This window comes from Prionailurus viverrinus, chromosome A1 (genome assembly GCF_022837055.1).
Source record: "Prionailurus viverrinus isolate Anna chromosome A1, UM_Priviv_1.0, whole genome shotgun sequence".
Taxonomy (NCBI): Eukaryota; Metazoa; Chordata; class Mammalia; order Carnivora; family Felidae; genus Prionailurus; species Prionailurus viverrinus.
Genome location: NC_062561.1, coordinates 153,754,276 through 153,768,327, shown reverse-complemented (window position 1 = coordinate 153,768,327; position 14,052 = coordinate 153,754,276). Strand labels below are relative to the sequence as shown.

General features: G+C 36.3%; 1 protein-coding gene across 1 annotated transcript in view; it reads right to left on the bottom strand.

Moving 5' to 3' along the window:
• ADGRV1 (adhesion G protein-coupled receptor V1) overlaps positions 1–14,052 on the bottom strand; it is a 563,604-nt gene that overhangs the window by 458,068 nt on the left and 91,484 nt on the right. The window contains exons 22-25 of the mRNA XM_047878513.1: positions 13,607–13,783; positions 8,323–8,503; positions 7,209–7,411; positions 2,451–2,580 (exon numbers count right to left, since the gene is read on the bottom strand). Of these exons, the coding sequence (XP_047734469.1) occupies positions 2,451–2,580; positions 7,209–7,411; positions 8,323–8,503; positions 13,607–13,783 (691 nt within the window). The remainder of the gene's footprint in view (positions 1–2,450; positions 2,581–7,208; positions 7,412–8,322; positions 8,504–13,606; positions 13,784–14,052) is intronic.

The following is a 14,052-nucleotide window of genomic DNA, read 5'->3' as shown; positions in this document are numbered from 1 at the left end:
CACCTTACCATTCACAAGAATCAAACTCAAAATTAGGGAAATGCGCCCAACGTTTCCCTCCAGTCATACGTTCAAATTCCCACTTTATTTTCCATCCTCAGACTTGAGCACCCTTTTGCCACTGACATGGTAGAAAGAAGCCTCGGCAAGTGGTGTAAAACAGTCTACTTCACACCTGGCTGTGAGACATACCCACTGGAAAACCTTCAGCAAGTCATTAAACCTCTTGGTATCTCAGTTTTCTCACCTATAAAATGTGCTGCTTTGTAAAGAACCGTTGTAAAGACCAAACAAATAATGTAAAGAATAAAGTACTTCAGCAATATGTAAAGACTATGATAAAGAGAAAGTAGTATTATTACCTTCACTTCCAATACATCTTATACTCCCCTCATTAATTTATCAAATGTTTACAAACAAAGAAGAAAGGAAGGGTAGTAATGGTAGCAGTAGAAAAGAAGAGGAGTAAGAGAAGAAAGTCCACATCCATACCTATATGCCTGACAGATACGCTATTTTAAAATCTGCCCTGCTCTTCTGTTCTTCCCCTCAACAGGAATGGGATACACTAGACATGAGAATTTACAACATCACACATCTGAAATCACCTTAGAGACTTAAGAGACAAAATGAATTTTAGGGAATATCCAGTGCATCCCCTATATTACCTACACATCATGAGAGACGGTGAAGTTCAACACCAATGTACCTTGAATAACATAAAATATCTATGTGGGTGGCTATCAAAAGAATTTAACTCCCCACAACACTGCACTTCTTAGGCAGTCCCTAGCTATGACTCAGGGAATAGAAGCTGGTACCTAGATCCCTTTACCTCCGATCCCAACTCACTGAGGGGAAAATGAAGACTGTCTGCCACTATTGCTTACTAAGAGAATGCAAGACTGGTTTTCAAATGAGTACCCATGCCCAATTAACATGTAACAGAACAGTGCATATTCTAAACATATGGGGAGAAGTTTCTACATAAAATCACTATGGTGACAAATATTACTTCTGAAGATATTTAATGTTACTTATTAATCAATAATGATCACTAACATTTTCTCTATTAAATACGTACTATTAGCTACAAGTGATACAAAGAACAACTTTTCACCTGTTTTATAGTGACCTCTAATTAATGAAGTCCTGTCACGAAAATAACGATTCAGATATGCGAGTAATTGTGTCTGGAGGACAAACAAGGCTGGCATTTTTACATGTCGCTCTCCAAAAAAGGCCATTCAGCATATTTATACTGTTCTATGTACTCAACCAACCTGTGGCACTATTTAGTCCCTTTCCTGGCTTGGTCTCCTTTGCTTTCACCCTGGGCTTTGTGAACACAGGGAAAGGAAATGTGGGGAAATTCTGCATACTTACTCCAAAGTCTCATTACACAGTAAAAGACAATTTTAATATTTCTATTTTACTCAATCTCTCCCTTTGGATGGCTTATACAGTATTGTAACTTTCTTCACTAAAACATGAAGATGATAACAAGATGATAATACAAGGTTTTGTAACGGAAGAAAATGTCCTGCTGATTCCATACCAACTCTCAATTTCTTACATTTACAAAGGGAATATGATGCACATCATATATATTCTATAACACCCCAAGCAGTACCTGAATATCAAATACATTAACACTTCTGCAAAGAAATCTATATAAATAGTTTATCCAAATGGGATAAAGACTATAAATAGCCTCTCTCCAGTGCAGATGGGTTTTGCCACAAAATGAATTCTGACTCCAAAAATCTATGAAAATTGGAGATTTTGAATATCATAATTGAAGACAAAGTACTGCTGACCTGTTTTATTGATAATCACCTCATAACAAATTAACTGAAAGGACTAGTTTTTACCTGGGCTACATGTGGAAATAGCTCTGAAGGAGCTACTATGAAAATCCAAAATTGGGAGAAAGGGAAGATGTGATTTTAGGGGCACCTACTACAAATGACAACTATGATTTGGTGAACGAGAACAATTATACTACATCATGCTAAAAGCACATCTACTTTAGGAAAAGACCAGTGGGTAATAAAAGGGGAAAAAACAATATGAACAGATGGTGTCCTTATAATAAACGTTAGAAATATTAACTCAGAATTAACCAACCTCACAGCAAAAGTCTATGTAAATAAAACTATGAGTTGAATATTGATTTCTAAAACCAATATTCTAAGTTTATGTGGAAAGATGGAAATTTTCTTTTTACCAATAAAAGAAAGGGACTCTCCATCAGAAACTGCCTACCATACAATTATTAGTATATTAGTAATTATTAATCTTCAGGGTGCTCTTTCCAAAAACTAGTAATTCACTCATTTAAAAAAAACGTTACATTGATTCAAAGAATTGCATTTCCTTAATAGAATCTACTATCATCAAGGTGAATGGACAAGCAAATATATGACACTTTTGAGTCACCAGCTTACCTCCTCCCTCCAAGTTCAATAACTCAACTTTAAAAGATTTTTCCAATTCAGGGACAGAATTATCAGTGATGTTAACAGAAATGTATTTGTATCTTTCTCCTGGTTGAAATTCTAAGGTACCAGAAACACTCTGAAATACAAACAAAACATTTATCCATTAGATTATAATTATTCTGAATATTAATGTGCACAATGAGTATTTACTATGTCCCACATTGTTGTAAATACTGAAACAGAATAACATAATAAGAATATAAACCTCAAAATCCTTAGGTGGATATGGATAGTGTTCAATACAAATTCTAAACAAATATTCTCCACAACTAAATAAAGCAGATAGATTTTTATTTCTCTTGTTTAGCTATTCATCAAAAAGATAGTCAAGGCAAATGAGATATCTGAATATGTGAAAACCACAAACTCCTAAATTAATTCAATGCACATGTCTCTTGACAAGTATATTTAGACCTATTCAAATTATATCATTGAGTAATGTAATTACTCAGTGCCTAACAACAGCATTTTGGTGTTTTCATTCTAAGGATTTCTCCAAACAATAAATATCAGTCTATTGGGCATTAACATTTTCTTGATTGTACTTGTAACTGCAATTCATCATACAGATAGATCTCCCATCACAAAAGTTCACATACTACAGGAAAAACAAAAAGTTATTTAAATTCAAAGTCTTACAGTCCTTTTTTACTCCCATCTTCATTATCTCTTAAAAAAAAAAACACTGTCCCCTCAAGACATGAGAATACACCTTAAAGTTGTTCAAATTTTTCTAGTGTTAGTTTGCATGGACAAACTATATTACATTCTCAGGAGCTGTTAATGGCCTTAAAGCTAAATTAAGAAACCCAAGTACCAATTTACTTATTCATTTATTTACTTTTTAAAAATATTTACCAAATGCACAGCATGTACAATGGCACCATTTTAAATGCGTGGAATTCAAAAATAACCAAGACAAATCTCTAGTGAGATGGAGAAGATTCTATCAGGAATGTTAACTGTGTAATATAATAATTCAAATAGAATAACAACAGCTGTAAAATACATATAGTTTGCTCAAGAAGGAAGTAATTAACTTTGCCTAGAGGGTAATCATCAATAGAGTAATTCTACAAGTGTTAACAACAGAGGTAATATTTGACTGTCTAAGGAAACCATCTTAACTTGACCTTTGTAATATCCTACACAATTAGCCATTAACTCTCCAGAAATATGTTCTTCTCTGGTATTCCATATCACACTCACCATTTTTCCTTACCTTTCTAACTCATCCTTTTTAGTATTCATTACTGATTTTAACAGTCTCCTTATGACCTCTAAAAACTGCTGTTTGTTAGACTCTCTCTAGACAAGGATACCATAGGCTTAAGCTTTTAGTATTATTTATATGCTCCCAACTCTTAAATTCCTCTCTCCAACCCCTATATCTAGACTTAAATCTTAATGCCTACTTCAAAGTTTTCTTATAATTTCTGTCAGAATTTTTAAGTCATAATTTTCCCTTAAAAAATCTATGCCTTATCCAATCCTCTCCACAGTACTAAATTATATAGCAGCAAGTTGTTCATGCCCGGAACTAGGGGGTCACTTTTGACACCTTCTTCTTTTTATCCTTTACAATAAACAACCTTCACGTCCTGCCATTTCAACTCTGACACACTTCTTGAGCCCACCTACTTCTTTACATCTACACCATGATCTACCTAGTCCAAAATACTAACACCTTTTGCCTTGTTCTAGAAAATGGACTCCTTACTGGCCTTTCTGCATCCAGTGCCTATATCTTCTAATCCATTCTCCCCAGTTCAGTTTCATAATCTTTCATAAATATATAACACCTTTCAATTACTTCTCCTTGCTATTAAAATATAAGGCACAGGGGCGCCTGGGTGGCACAGTTGGTTAAGCGTCCGACTTCAGCCAGGTCACGATCTCGCGGTCCGTGAGTTCGAGCCCCGCATCAGGCTCTGGGCTGATGGCTCAGAGCCTGGAGCCTGTTTCCGATTCTGTGTCTCCCTCTCTCTCTGCCCCTCCCCCGTTCATGCTCTGTCTCTCTCTGTCCCAAAAATAAATAAACGTTGAAAAAAAATATTTAAAAAAAAATATATATATATAAGGCACAAATATAGCATGAGATCTAAGGCCTAGGAAGATTCAGGCCCTTGTTTACCTTATCTTTTATCATGACACCTATCTGTCCACATTCCAGAAACATTGGTCTTCTTTGTGCTCCTCATTAGGGCCATTTAACCATTTTACTCATGCCATTTTACCATGAGATCTCAGGTAGTTCTTCCCTCCAGCTTCATCTAGTTTGCTAGTTTTCTCCTCTTTAAACTTCAGAGCTCAGCATAACTATCACTTTCCCAAAAAAAGGCCCCTCCACTACCCTATGTCAATATCCACTTCTCTCCCATAGTACCAACCTTGAAACATTTCTGTAACTGTGATTCAGTCATTAATTAGCTATTTAATATCATTCTCAAGAGCTGGGAGTAAGCACCTGGATGGTGGGGACCACGTGTACCTCAATATATGAGAATAAGCTTAAGCACAGCGATATCTGATATGCAATTGTCTCCTCTTCAGTAGAGGATCCCTCCTGGCACTTTCCCTCCTTCCCCCCCCCCCCACTTGCATACTCACACACACAGCCTAAAAAGTCTTCCTTTTATATGCTAATGCAGACCAGAAAGAGCTAACCCATCACAGAGAAGTGAAGAAGTTATCAGGTTTTCAGGGAAAAGCAAAGATTACAGTTCAAAGTGAAAACCAGTGACAAACAGGACATCCAAGTACCCTAAAAATCATCAGAAATGTCTTCAAGGGTAGTATTCTGACTGTCATGAAATATAGGGGCATAGGTTTTGCTTTATTTTGTTTTGGTTATTAAAGAAAATGATAATCCAACTGGAGATTGGGGATTTCCAGAATAACTAGAAATTGGAGACCACCAATATAAGGACTAAAGTATTTCTTTAAGAGAATGCAGAGAATATTAAGCTAAGCTGTAATATCTTATGGAATATGTTATATATCAGATTAATTAAAGATACAATAAATGTCAAGGCAAGAGAAATAGAACTTGCCCAAGAAAAAGAGTCTAAGAAAGAAGAAATCTGAGAAAACTTTGCCCACTGGACTACAGCCAAAATTAATTGAATTCAATTAGGCAAGGTTTCCGAGGTTTGAACAGAAAACTATATACAAATTACTGAACTCCAAACTATTGTGCAGGTCTTATTAGGAAGAAGGAGGGAAACTAATATTAAATTTTAAATTTTTTTTAACGTTTATTTATTTTTGAGACAGAGAGAAAGAGCATGAATGGGGGAGGGTCAGAGAGAGGGAGACACAGAATCTGAAACAGGCTCCAGGCTCTGAGCTGTCAGCACAGAGCCTGACGCGGGACTCGAGCTCACGGACCACAAGATCATGACCTGAGCCGAAGTCGGCCGCTTAACTGACAGAGCCACCCAGACGCCCCTAATATTAAATTTTAAAAAGAGGACTCTTTGGGAAAATAAAGATGTTGAAGGATAGAAAACACATCCTGAGAAGTACAGCCAAGAAGAAATCATGAGCATTTGCTTAATATGAACAAATACTGGTGATAATAAGAATAGGCAGCAGTAACAATGTCACTGTGTATGTGCCATGTATACTACATGACACTTAAAATGCTGCCATCCATCCTCAGAGCAGTTCTGCCCAGTAGACATGGTCTCCTCTTAATGATAAGGACACTAAGGTTAGGAAGATTTGAGGCTCCCAAGGTCACACATTTAGAAGACCAGTTGAAACCCAGTCTGGTCCAGCTCAAAATCCCAAGCTTCTGTTTGCCAGTGCCACACTACTTCTCACTTGGAGAAAAATATAATTCAAATGGAAAAGACATGGATATACAATTTCTTTACAATTTTGGACCTGTTTGATGGAAGCATACAAGAGGGTTTAAAATGTTTAAGGGACACCTGGGTGGCTCAGTCAGTTGAGTGTCTGACTTCAGCTAGGTCATGATCTCACAGTTTGTGAGTCCAAGCCTCATGTCAGGTTCTGTGCTGATAGCTCAGATCCTGGAGCCTGCTTCAGATTCTGTGTCTCTGACTCTCTCTGTTCCTCCCCTGCTCATGTACTCGCTCTATCAAAAATAAATAAACATTAAAAAATTTTTAAATGTTGAAGAAAGAGGGGTGCCTGCATGGCTCAGTCGAGTGAGTATCCAACTTCAGCTCAGGTCATGATCTCGCAGTTCTTGAGTTCAAGCCCCACATCAGGCTCTGTGCTGACAGCTCGGAGACTGGGGCTTGCTTCAGATTCTGTGTCTCCCTTTCTCTCTGCCCCTCCTCCACTGGTGCTTGCTCGCTCTCTCTCTCTCTCTCCCTCTCTCAAAAATATAAACTTTTAAAAATATTAAAAAAATAAAACACTTAAGAAATAGAATTTTAAATATATACCCTATATATCAAAATCTGTGACATTAAAATAAGTAATATAAGTGAACACTATGACAAATATAAGACACAAGAGAAATTATCAGTCTGAGAGCTACTTAAGTGTCAGGCGTTAAAGGACTGAAGTACTTGAATTTGTAGAAATCAACAGGCTAGAGAGCAATCCATCAGCACTTATTTTGCTGGTTGAGTATAACAGGGGACCAGTGCAAGTCTCTTCCACTCCCAAAAGGGAAGGACTGAGTCTCTCTGATAAATATGGCTTCCAAAGGATTAAGTGATTTACCTGGTAGTCCTCAGGACTAAATGCTGTCAGTGACACCGTCCTAAATTCCGCCAGAACCCTCCCCAGGAGTCCTTGTGCCCGGACGACCAATAGTCTCACTTCTCCATCTTCCTCCTGCACGGTGACATGAGGCATGCTGCTTGCAGGCAGGGTCATCGCGTCCTCAGGCTCAGGGGGCAGCCCTGTGGAGAACTGCAGCAAGCCTGCAAGACACAGAGAGCCATTCTGACCCCAGTGATCTGTGGAAGAATTTCTTCTGAAACATCTTCAGAATTCATTTGAAACAATCTTGCACAATTATTTTGGCCACCAGAATAAAATTCGGAGAGCTTTCATTTAGAAAGACTTCAGTGAAGATTTGATTAACATGCTTTTGACACAGAATGTGTAAAGTTTTCAATATAAGTTAAAATTTTCTTTGTCTCTACCCAAAGAATCTCATATTTGAGTCTCTAGAATTCATTCTTAAACTTAGAGCAGAACATAATAAATGCCTCCCTAAAGGATTTGCAACCCATTTAAGAAAAATTTAACTGTAAAATCAGAGTTCAAGAGCCTCTCAGGTTCCCTACACAGAACTCTTACTAGTTTTTCTTGCTTTATTCCCCCCCCAAAAAAACTATTAATTTTCAATATAGAATAACAGTCTCAATTTGTTAGGGCAGATATCTGTGATAACTCCACAATTAAGAAAATTATCACTTTGCAGCACAAAAAGAAATGAATATAAACAGACAGTGATAACTTCACTTCTTTAAGCCAGTAAAATATAAATTACAAAGTATTTCAATTAATTAGTTGTTAACATATCACTAGAAGATAATTTTTTAAATAAAAAAATTTTGAAAGCCATGAATAAAAGTACTTTTTTTGTTTTAAATAATCCTGTATATACCTTCCAAAATATATTTGTAAACTTCAGAAATTGATCTTTGTATTTTCTTTTATAAACAATGTCCCTCAAAATGGCAGCTTAGAATTTCAAGAGCCCACAAGTTAGAGGACACAAAGGAGTTCAATTGCAATCATTTGCAAAATATCCCTTCAGAAGTTCTTAACTAGACCAAATATACCCGGAGAAGAGAGCATTCTTCTTCCAGGAGGGCTTGGTTACCATATGGGTGATCACTAGCTTTGATGGTAATATCTGTTGTTTCCTTTTCAGGGTCTATGCTTGCACCACTGGTGGGGATGGATCCCAGCTTCCCATCTCCAGGAATTGCAGAAACCAGCGTCACACGGAAATACTCATTAAGCTCAGGAATATCATCATCAAGAACATATATATTCAGAACCTATAAATGTAAAAATCCAGAGGCATGAAGCAATGAGGCATACAGAAATTACTTACCACTTACCAGAAGAAAATAAAATAGCCAATTAAATTATATTTAATTGAAGTTACTATTTAACATGATCCACTTCCTTTTTTAAAAATGTTTATTTACTTTTGAGGGAGAGAGAGACAGAGAATGCAAGCATGCATGCACAGGTGACCAGGGAAGGGGCAGAGAGAGAGGGAGACAGAGAATCCCAAGCAGGCTCTGTACTGACAACACCTAACATGATCTATTTATTAAACATTAAAACACAGACAGAGAAGGACCAGAGAAATGAATTCTTAAACAATAATGGGTGCCGAGTATGAACACCTTCTGCCTAAAAATATCATATTGAGGGGCACCTGGGTGGCTCAGTTGAGTAACCGACTCTTGATTTCAGCTCAGGTTGTGACCCCAGGGTCAGAGGATCATGCCCCACGTTGGGCTCTGCACTGAGTGTGGAGCCTGCTTGAGATTCTCTCTCTCCTTCTGCCCCTCTTTCCTGCTCACATTCTCTCAAATAAAAAATAAGCAAAATAAAATAAATAAAATGAAAATACCATATTGATGTATTAACATCATACCATACATGACATGTTAATGTATCAATGTAATATCATATATTGCTTGTACCAATGACAGTGGTATGACCAACCTCAGGGTACAAAGTTCATAAATAAGGAACTGCATGTTATCTGGTGGGATGTGCAGGGGGCAGTTGAACGGACAATATATACATGTCTAGTTCCTACCTAAGGAACACCTGACATTCTTAGTAGTAGCATTTTTAAAAAGAGATTCAAAATGGACTTTGAAAATCTGGTGTAAGTAATCTTTCCAAAAAAGTAGCAATAACTCAGCCAAGCTCTACAAAATTTAAGTCAAAATCTGAAGTGAAAAAACAATTCCCCTCCCTTTATTAACTGAATAAGCATGCCGTGACACCCACAATGTGCCAAGATTGGAAAATGCCCCAATCCCAAAGAGGCTCACGGGCTATTGTAGGAAAGAGATGACGAGGAAAACATTTAAAACAATGTAAACTGCTAGTTAGTAGGTTACTGGTCTGGTTTTGAATCATTAAATATAGTTATAGTATTTAATTAATATATTCCATATATTAAAAATGTAACAAGATATTAATTGATCAAATGCAATGTAAAATGTCATAATAGGGTTATGCACAAAGTACACATAAAAAGAACAACCAACTTTACCTACTAACGATTTTACAACAGACATGTTTTAAGTGTCTTAATGTGTTAGTTGTGGTTGTAAATAATAATGGGAAGGACATTCCGAGTAAAAGAAACAGCACTTGTAGAGGAACCCAGTGTGAAAGAATAAGGCATACAGGGAAACTGAAATTAGACCACCATCATTGGTGTGGGAGATAAGGCTAGACAGATAATTAGCTCAGTTCAAAGGGACTTTTTATGCTAACACTAAAAAAAATTTTGACTCTCAGGCCCACAGCACCAGCAGGATGGGCAAGATGGAAGTGCCATAATCAGTACAAGAAAGCCCAGTTGGGCACAGCCCTGAAGGTCAATACTTTTGAAGACACGACCCATGCAAAGGGAGTTATGCTGGAAAAAAGGGGTCGGAGCCAAACAGCCAAATTCTGCCATCAGGAAGTGTGTCAGGGTGTAGCTGATCAAGAATGGCAAAAAAAAAAAAAAAAAAATCACAGCCTTTGTATCCAAAGATGGTTGAATTTTATTGAGGTAAGAGTTTTAGTCTATTGTAGTTTCTGTTCTTAACATAGTTTCTCCCAGTTTTTTATGTAATGAACGGGTATTTTTAGTGATAGTTGCTGACACCAGAAGTAAACTGTTGATTCTGTTCCAGGAAAATGATGAAGTTCTGGTTGTTGGATTTGGTCACAAAGGTCATGCTGTTGGTAACATTCCTGGAGTTTGTTTTAAGATTGGTGAAGTAGCCAGTGTCTCTCTATTGGCCTTACACAAAGAGAAGAAAGAAAGACCAAGATCATAAGTTTTGATGGTGAAAACATGACAGTAATAAATTTTCAAATGCCAAAAAAAAATTGGACTTCATTCCACAGGCAGTGGAGAGAACAGAAGAATCATAAGCAGGAAACGGACAAAATGAGAATTTTGTTTTAGACTCAGTACCAGGGCAGAGTGTAAACAGAGTGGACAGGGCAAGAAAGGATGCTAGGGGCTGAGACAGGAGGTGAATGACAAGAAAGAATGAGATTCTGAATAATGCAGTGACAGTGGAGATGAATAAAAACAGATGGATTTGAGATTTGTTCTAGAGATAGAAGACCCAGACCCTGATGACTCACTTAGCATAGCAAGTGGAGAACAGAAAGGAATGAAGAGGCCTTCCTGGTTTCTCCCAGAAAGAAGGGTGACAACATTCTGACAATGCACTCTCACTCCAAATGCAGTCTCCAAAGTACTAATCTTTGGGCTAAAACCATTTGGAGGACTTTTTTTAATGTAGTTGTTCTTAAGAGTTTGATTTAGTAGGTCTGAATTTGGTTTTAATGCTCATTTTAATCAAAATTTTAAATAAGAAATTAACATATGGCACATCCAAAATACTCAAGGGGTTAGGGCAAAAATGATACCTACTACCCAAATCATGTCATTGTTCCTAAACTAAAAGTAACAATATGCAGTCTGAAGATTTCAGATATCTTGCCCCTACAAAGCAAGCTAACAAATGTTGCTATAAAATGTAACACCAAAACATCACGATGTACATGCAAAATTAAGCAGCAAATATTTTTAAAGGGTTAAAGCACACCAAAGTAGTCATTCATTTTAGTGAAATGAAGGGTTTGAAACTGAAGACCCTATCAAGATATAAATAAATGTATTTTTACATGGTAACACAGTAAACAAAAATAATATTTACGTTTACTTTATTTACTATATACTCTGCTATTTTCTATTCTATTTTTATTTTTTTAACGATTATTTCTTTTTTTTGAGAGAGAGGGAAAACAGGGGAGGGGCAGAGAGAGAGTGGGAACAGAAGATCCGAAACAGGCTCCACACTGACAGGAGCAAGCCTGATGCAAAGCTCAAACTCACAAACCGTGAGATCATGACCTGGGCTGAAGTCCGTCAACTGACTGAGTCACCCAGACATCCCCATTCTATTTTTAAACTCTTCATCATAAGTTGTTTAATTTATTTCACAACTAACAGCCCATTAAAAAAAAATACTGAAAAACACATTTCCAGTATACTTTCCTGTACTTTAGGGAAATACACACACACACACACACACACACACACACACACACACACACACACTCACACACTTTCCTAACTCCCTCGCAGCTAGGTTTTTAGATGTGATTAGATGTGTATATTTAGTTAGCTCACTCCCAAGATAGTTGGAAGGCAGCAGCAAAGTTGAGGCTACCTTACTACTGTTTGTGCTAGAAAGCACTATTATGGAGCATTAGTGACATCACAGTTACCTATCACTGGCTTTGTAAGACTAAGTGGTTGGTGTAGATCTAGCAGACATGGTATTATAAACCAACCCCACTAGTCAATGTTACTATTTTGCAATAAAGATCACTTATTGCTTAAAGAAACTAAAAATTATAGAAGAAAATATTTTAAATATAACTTCGCAAGAGCTTATTTTCCAAAATCTGATTGACTCTTATCTCTTCCAAAATGTGTTTATAAAACAATGGTTTCTGGTTATATTTTCACTTCATAGTTGGTAAATTTCCCAAGGAAAATCTGGGGGATCAACTCTGTTTTCCAAGTAGAAACATAAAAAAGTGACTACTATAATGCCACCATTATTACTTGAGTAAAAAAAAAAGAATACTTTAAATCCAGAAAAGTAGTGAAAAAGACAACATCAGATTAAAATACAGCTCTTTAAATAGCATTGTTAGCCTTATGAAAACTTGCTTAGTTTTCATAATTTTCCTCACTTTACCAAAAAATCAGCAAAATATTTACCATGGATCTATCTGCAGCCTGTTATTGGAGAATTTTTGTTATAAACTATTTAATCTCCTTCTTCCCCAAATTATAGAGATTTGATCATTCTTTAGTGTTAACTCTTTAAATCTTAAGCATATTTTAAGTCTTCCCTCAATTTTATCTTTTCCAACCAATTAACTCCTAAATCCCTTAGATATTTCCTCAAAGATTATATTTGCAAGCCTTAAGTAATTTTACTATGTGTCACTAATGACATATAAGCTACCTACATTTTTAATGAAAAATTATACTGATGTGAATATTCTAATATGGTAGAGTAGAAGAATGTTTTAAAAAATTCTGATAGAGGGGGTGCCTTGGTGGCTCAGTCAGTTGGGCATCCAACTTCGGCTCAGGTCATGATCTCACAGCTCGTGAGTTCGAGCCCAGCGTCGGGGTCTGTGCTGACAGCTCAGAGCCTGGAGCCTGTTTCAGATTCTGTGTCTCCTTCTCTCTCTGCCCCTCACCCGCTTGTGCTCTACCTCTCTCTCTCAAAAATACATAAACATTAAAAAAAATTTTTTTAATTCTGGTAGAGGACACAGTCTCACCTCGATGTCACTTACAAGAAGTGCCATTTATTTCTGGAGCATCTATTCAGAAATGAGACGATAGTTCATGGAAAGTTTTGATAAAACTTGAGATCACTTGTACTTTCAAAACAAAGAAAAACTACCTCATTTTTTCCATGTTTAAAAACAAAGTGAGATTATAGTTATAAGAATTCCTCATTGTCTGATTAGAAGAGTACCATTAAGATCTCTGCAATTTCCCATTGTATCAGTAGTAATAACAACAACAACAACAACAACAAAACCCACAATGACAAACTTTCAAGTTATACCATTTTTATTATACAGGAATTAAAGAAGATATAAAACTATAAAACTATATTAATACTATAATCATTCAAAACCTTTAGTTTTTATTTTGCATAAATAAATAAAAAAAATTTTAGACGATGATATTTACCTAATTACTTGAATACTTTACATTGCTTAAACAGCAAGAAGTTGCAAATAAATTACAGAACAAACAGGAAAAGCTTTCCAGGAGACTTTCAAGGAAACAAGGTAGGGTTTACCTCAGATCTCTGCCAAGGAAGGAACGTGATAGTTCCACTGGCATTAGCAAAATCATCAACAAGGTAATTAATGCCTTCAGATTCGATCTGTGAGATGGTATAAAAAACATGCACATAATCCAGAGCTCCTCTGGTTCGTTCCACCACACATGAAATGGTGGATCCCTCCTCTGCAATCTGAAATTGAGCATAAATTATTTATAAAAACATACCGATTTAAGTCAGTGATAAAATTATAATGCTTTCATGTAATTACCATAAACTTAATTCTGTAACTTTCTAACACTCTGAGGAAGCTTCTCCATTCCTCCATAGTTATGACTGCTAAGAAATACTCAAAACCATGCATTTTTGTCTCACACTTTTAGAGATTTTATAAAAACACAAAAATGCAAAATACGAAAATTACAACAATAATTATAATCAGTTAACTGTACATGTAATTC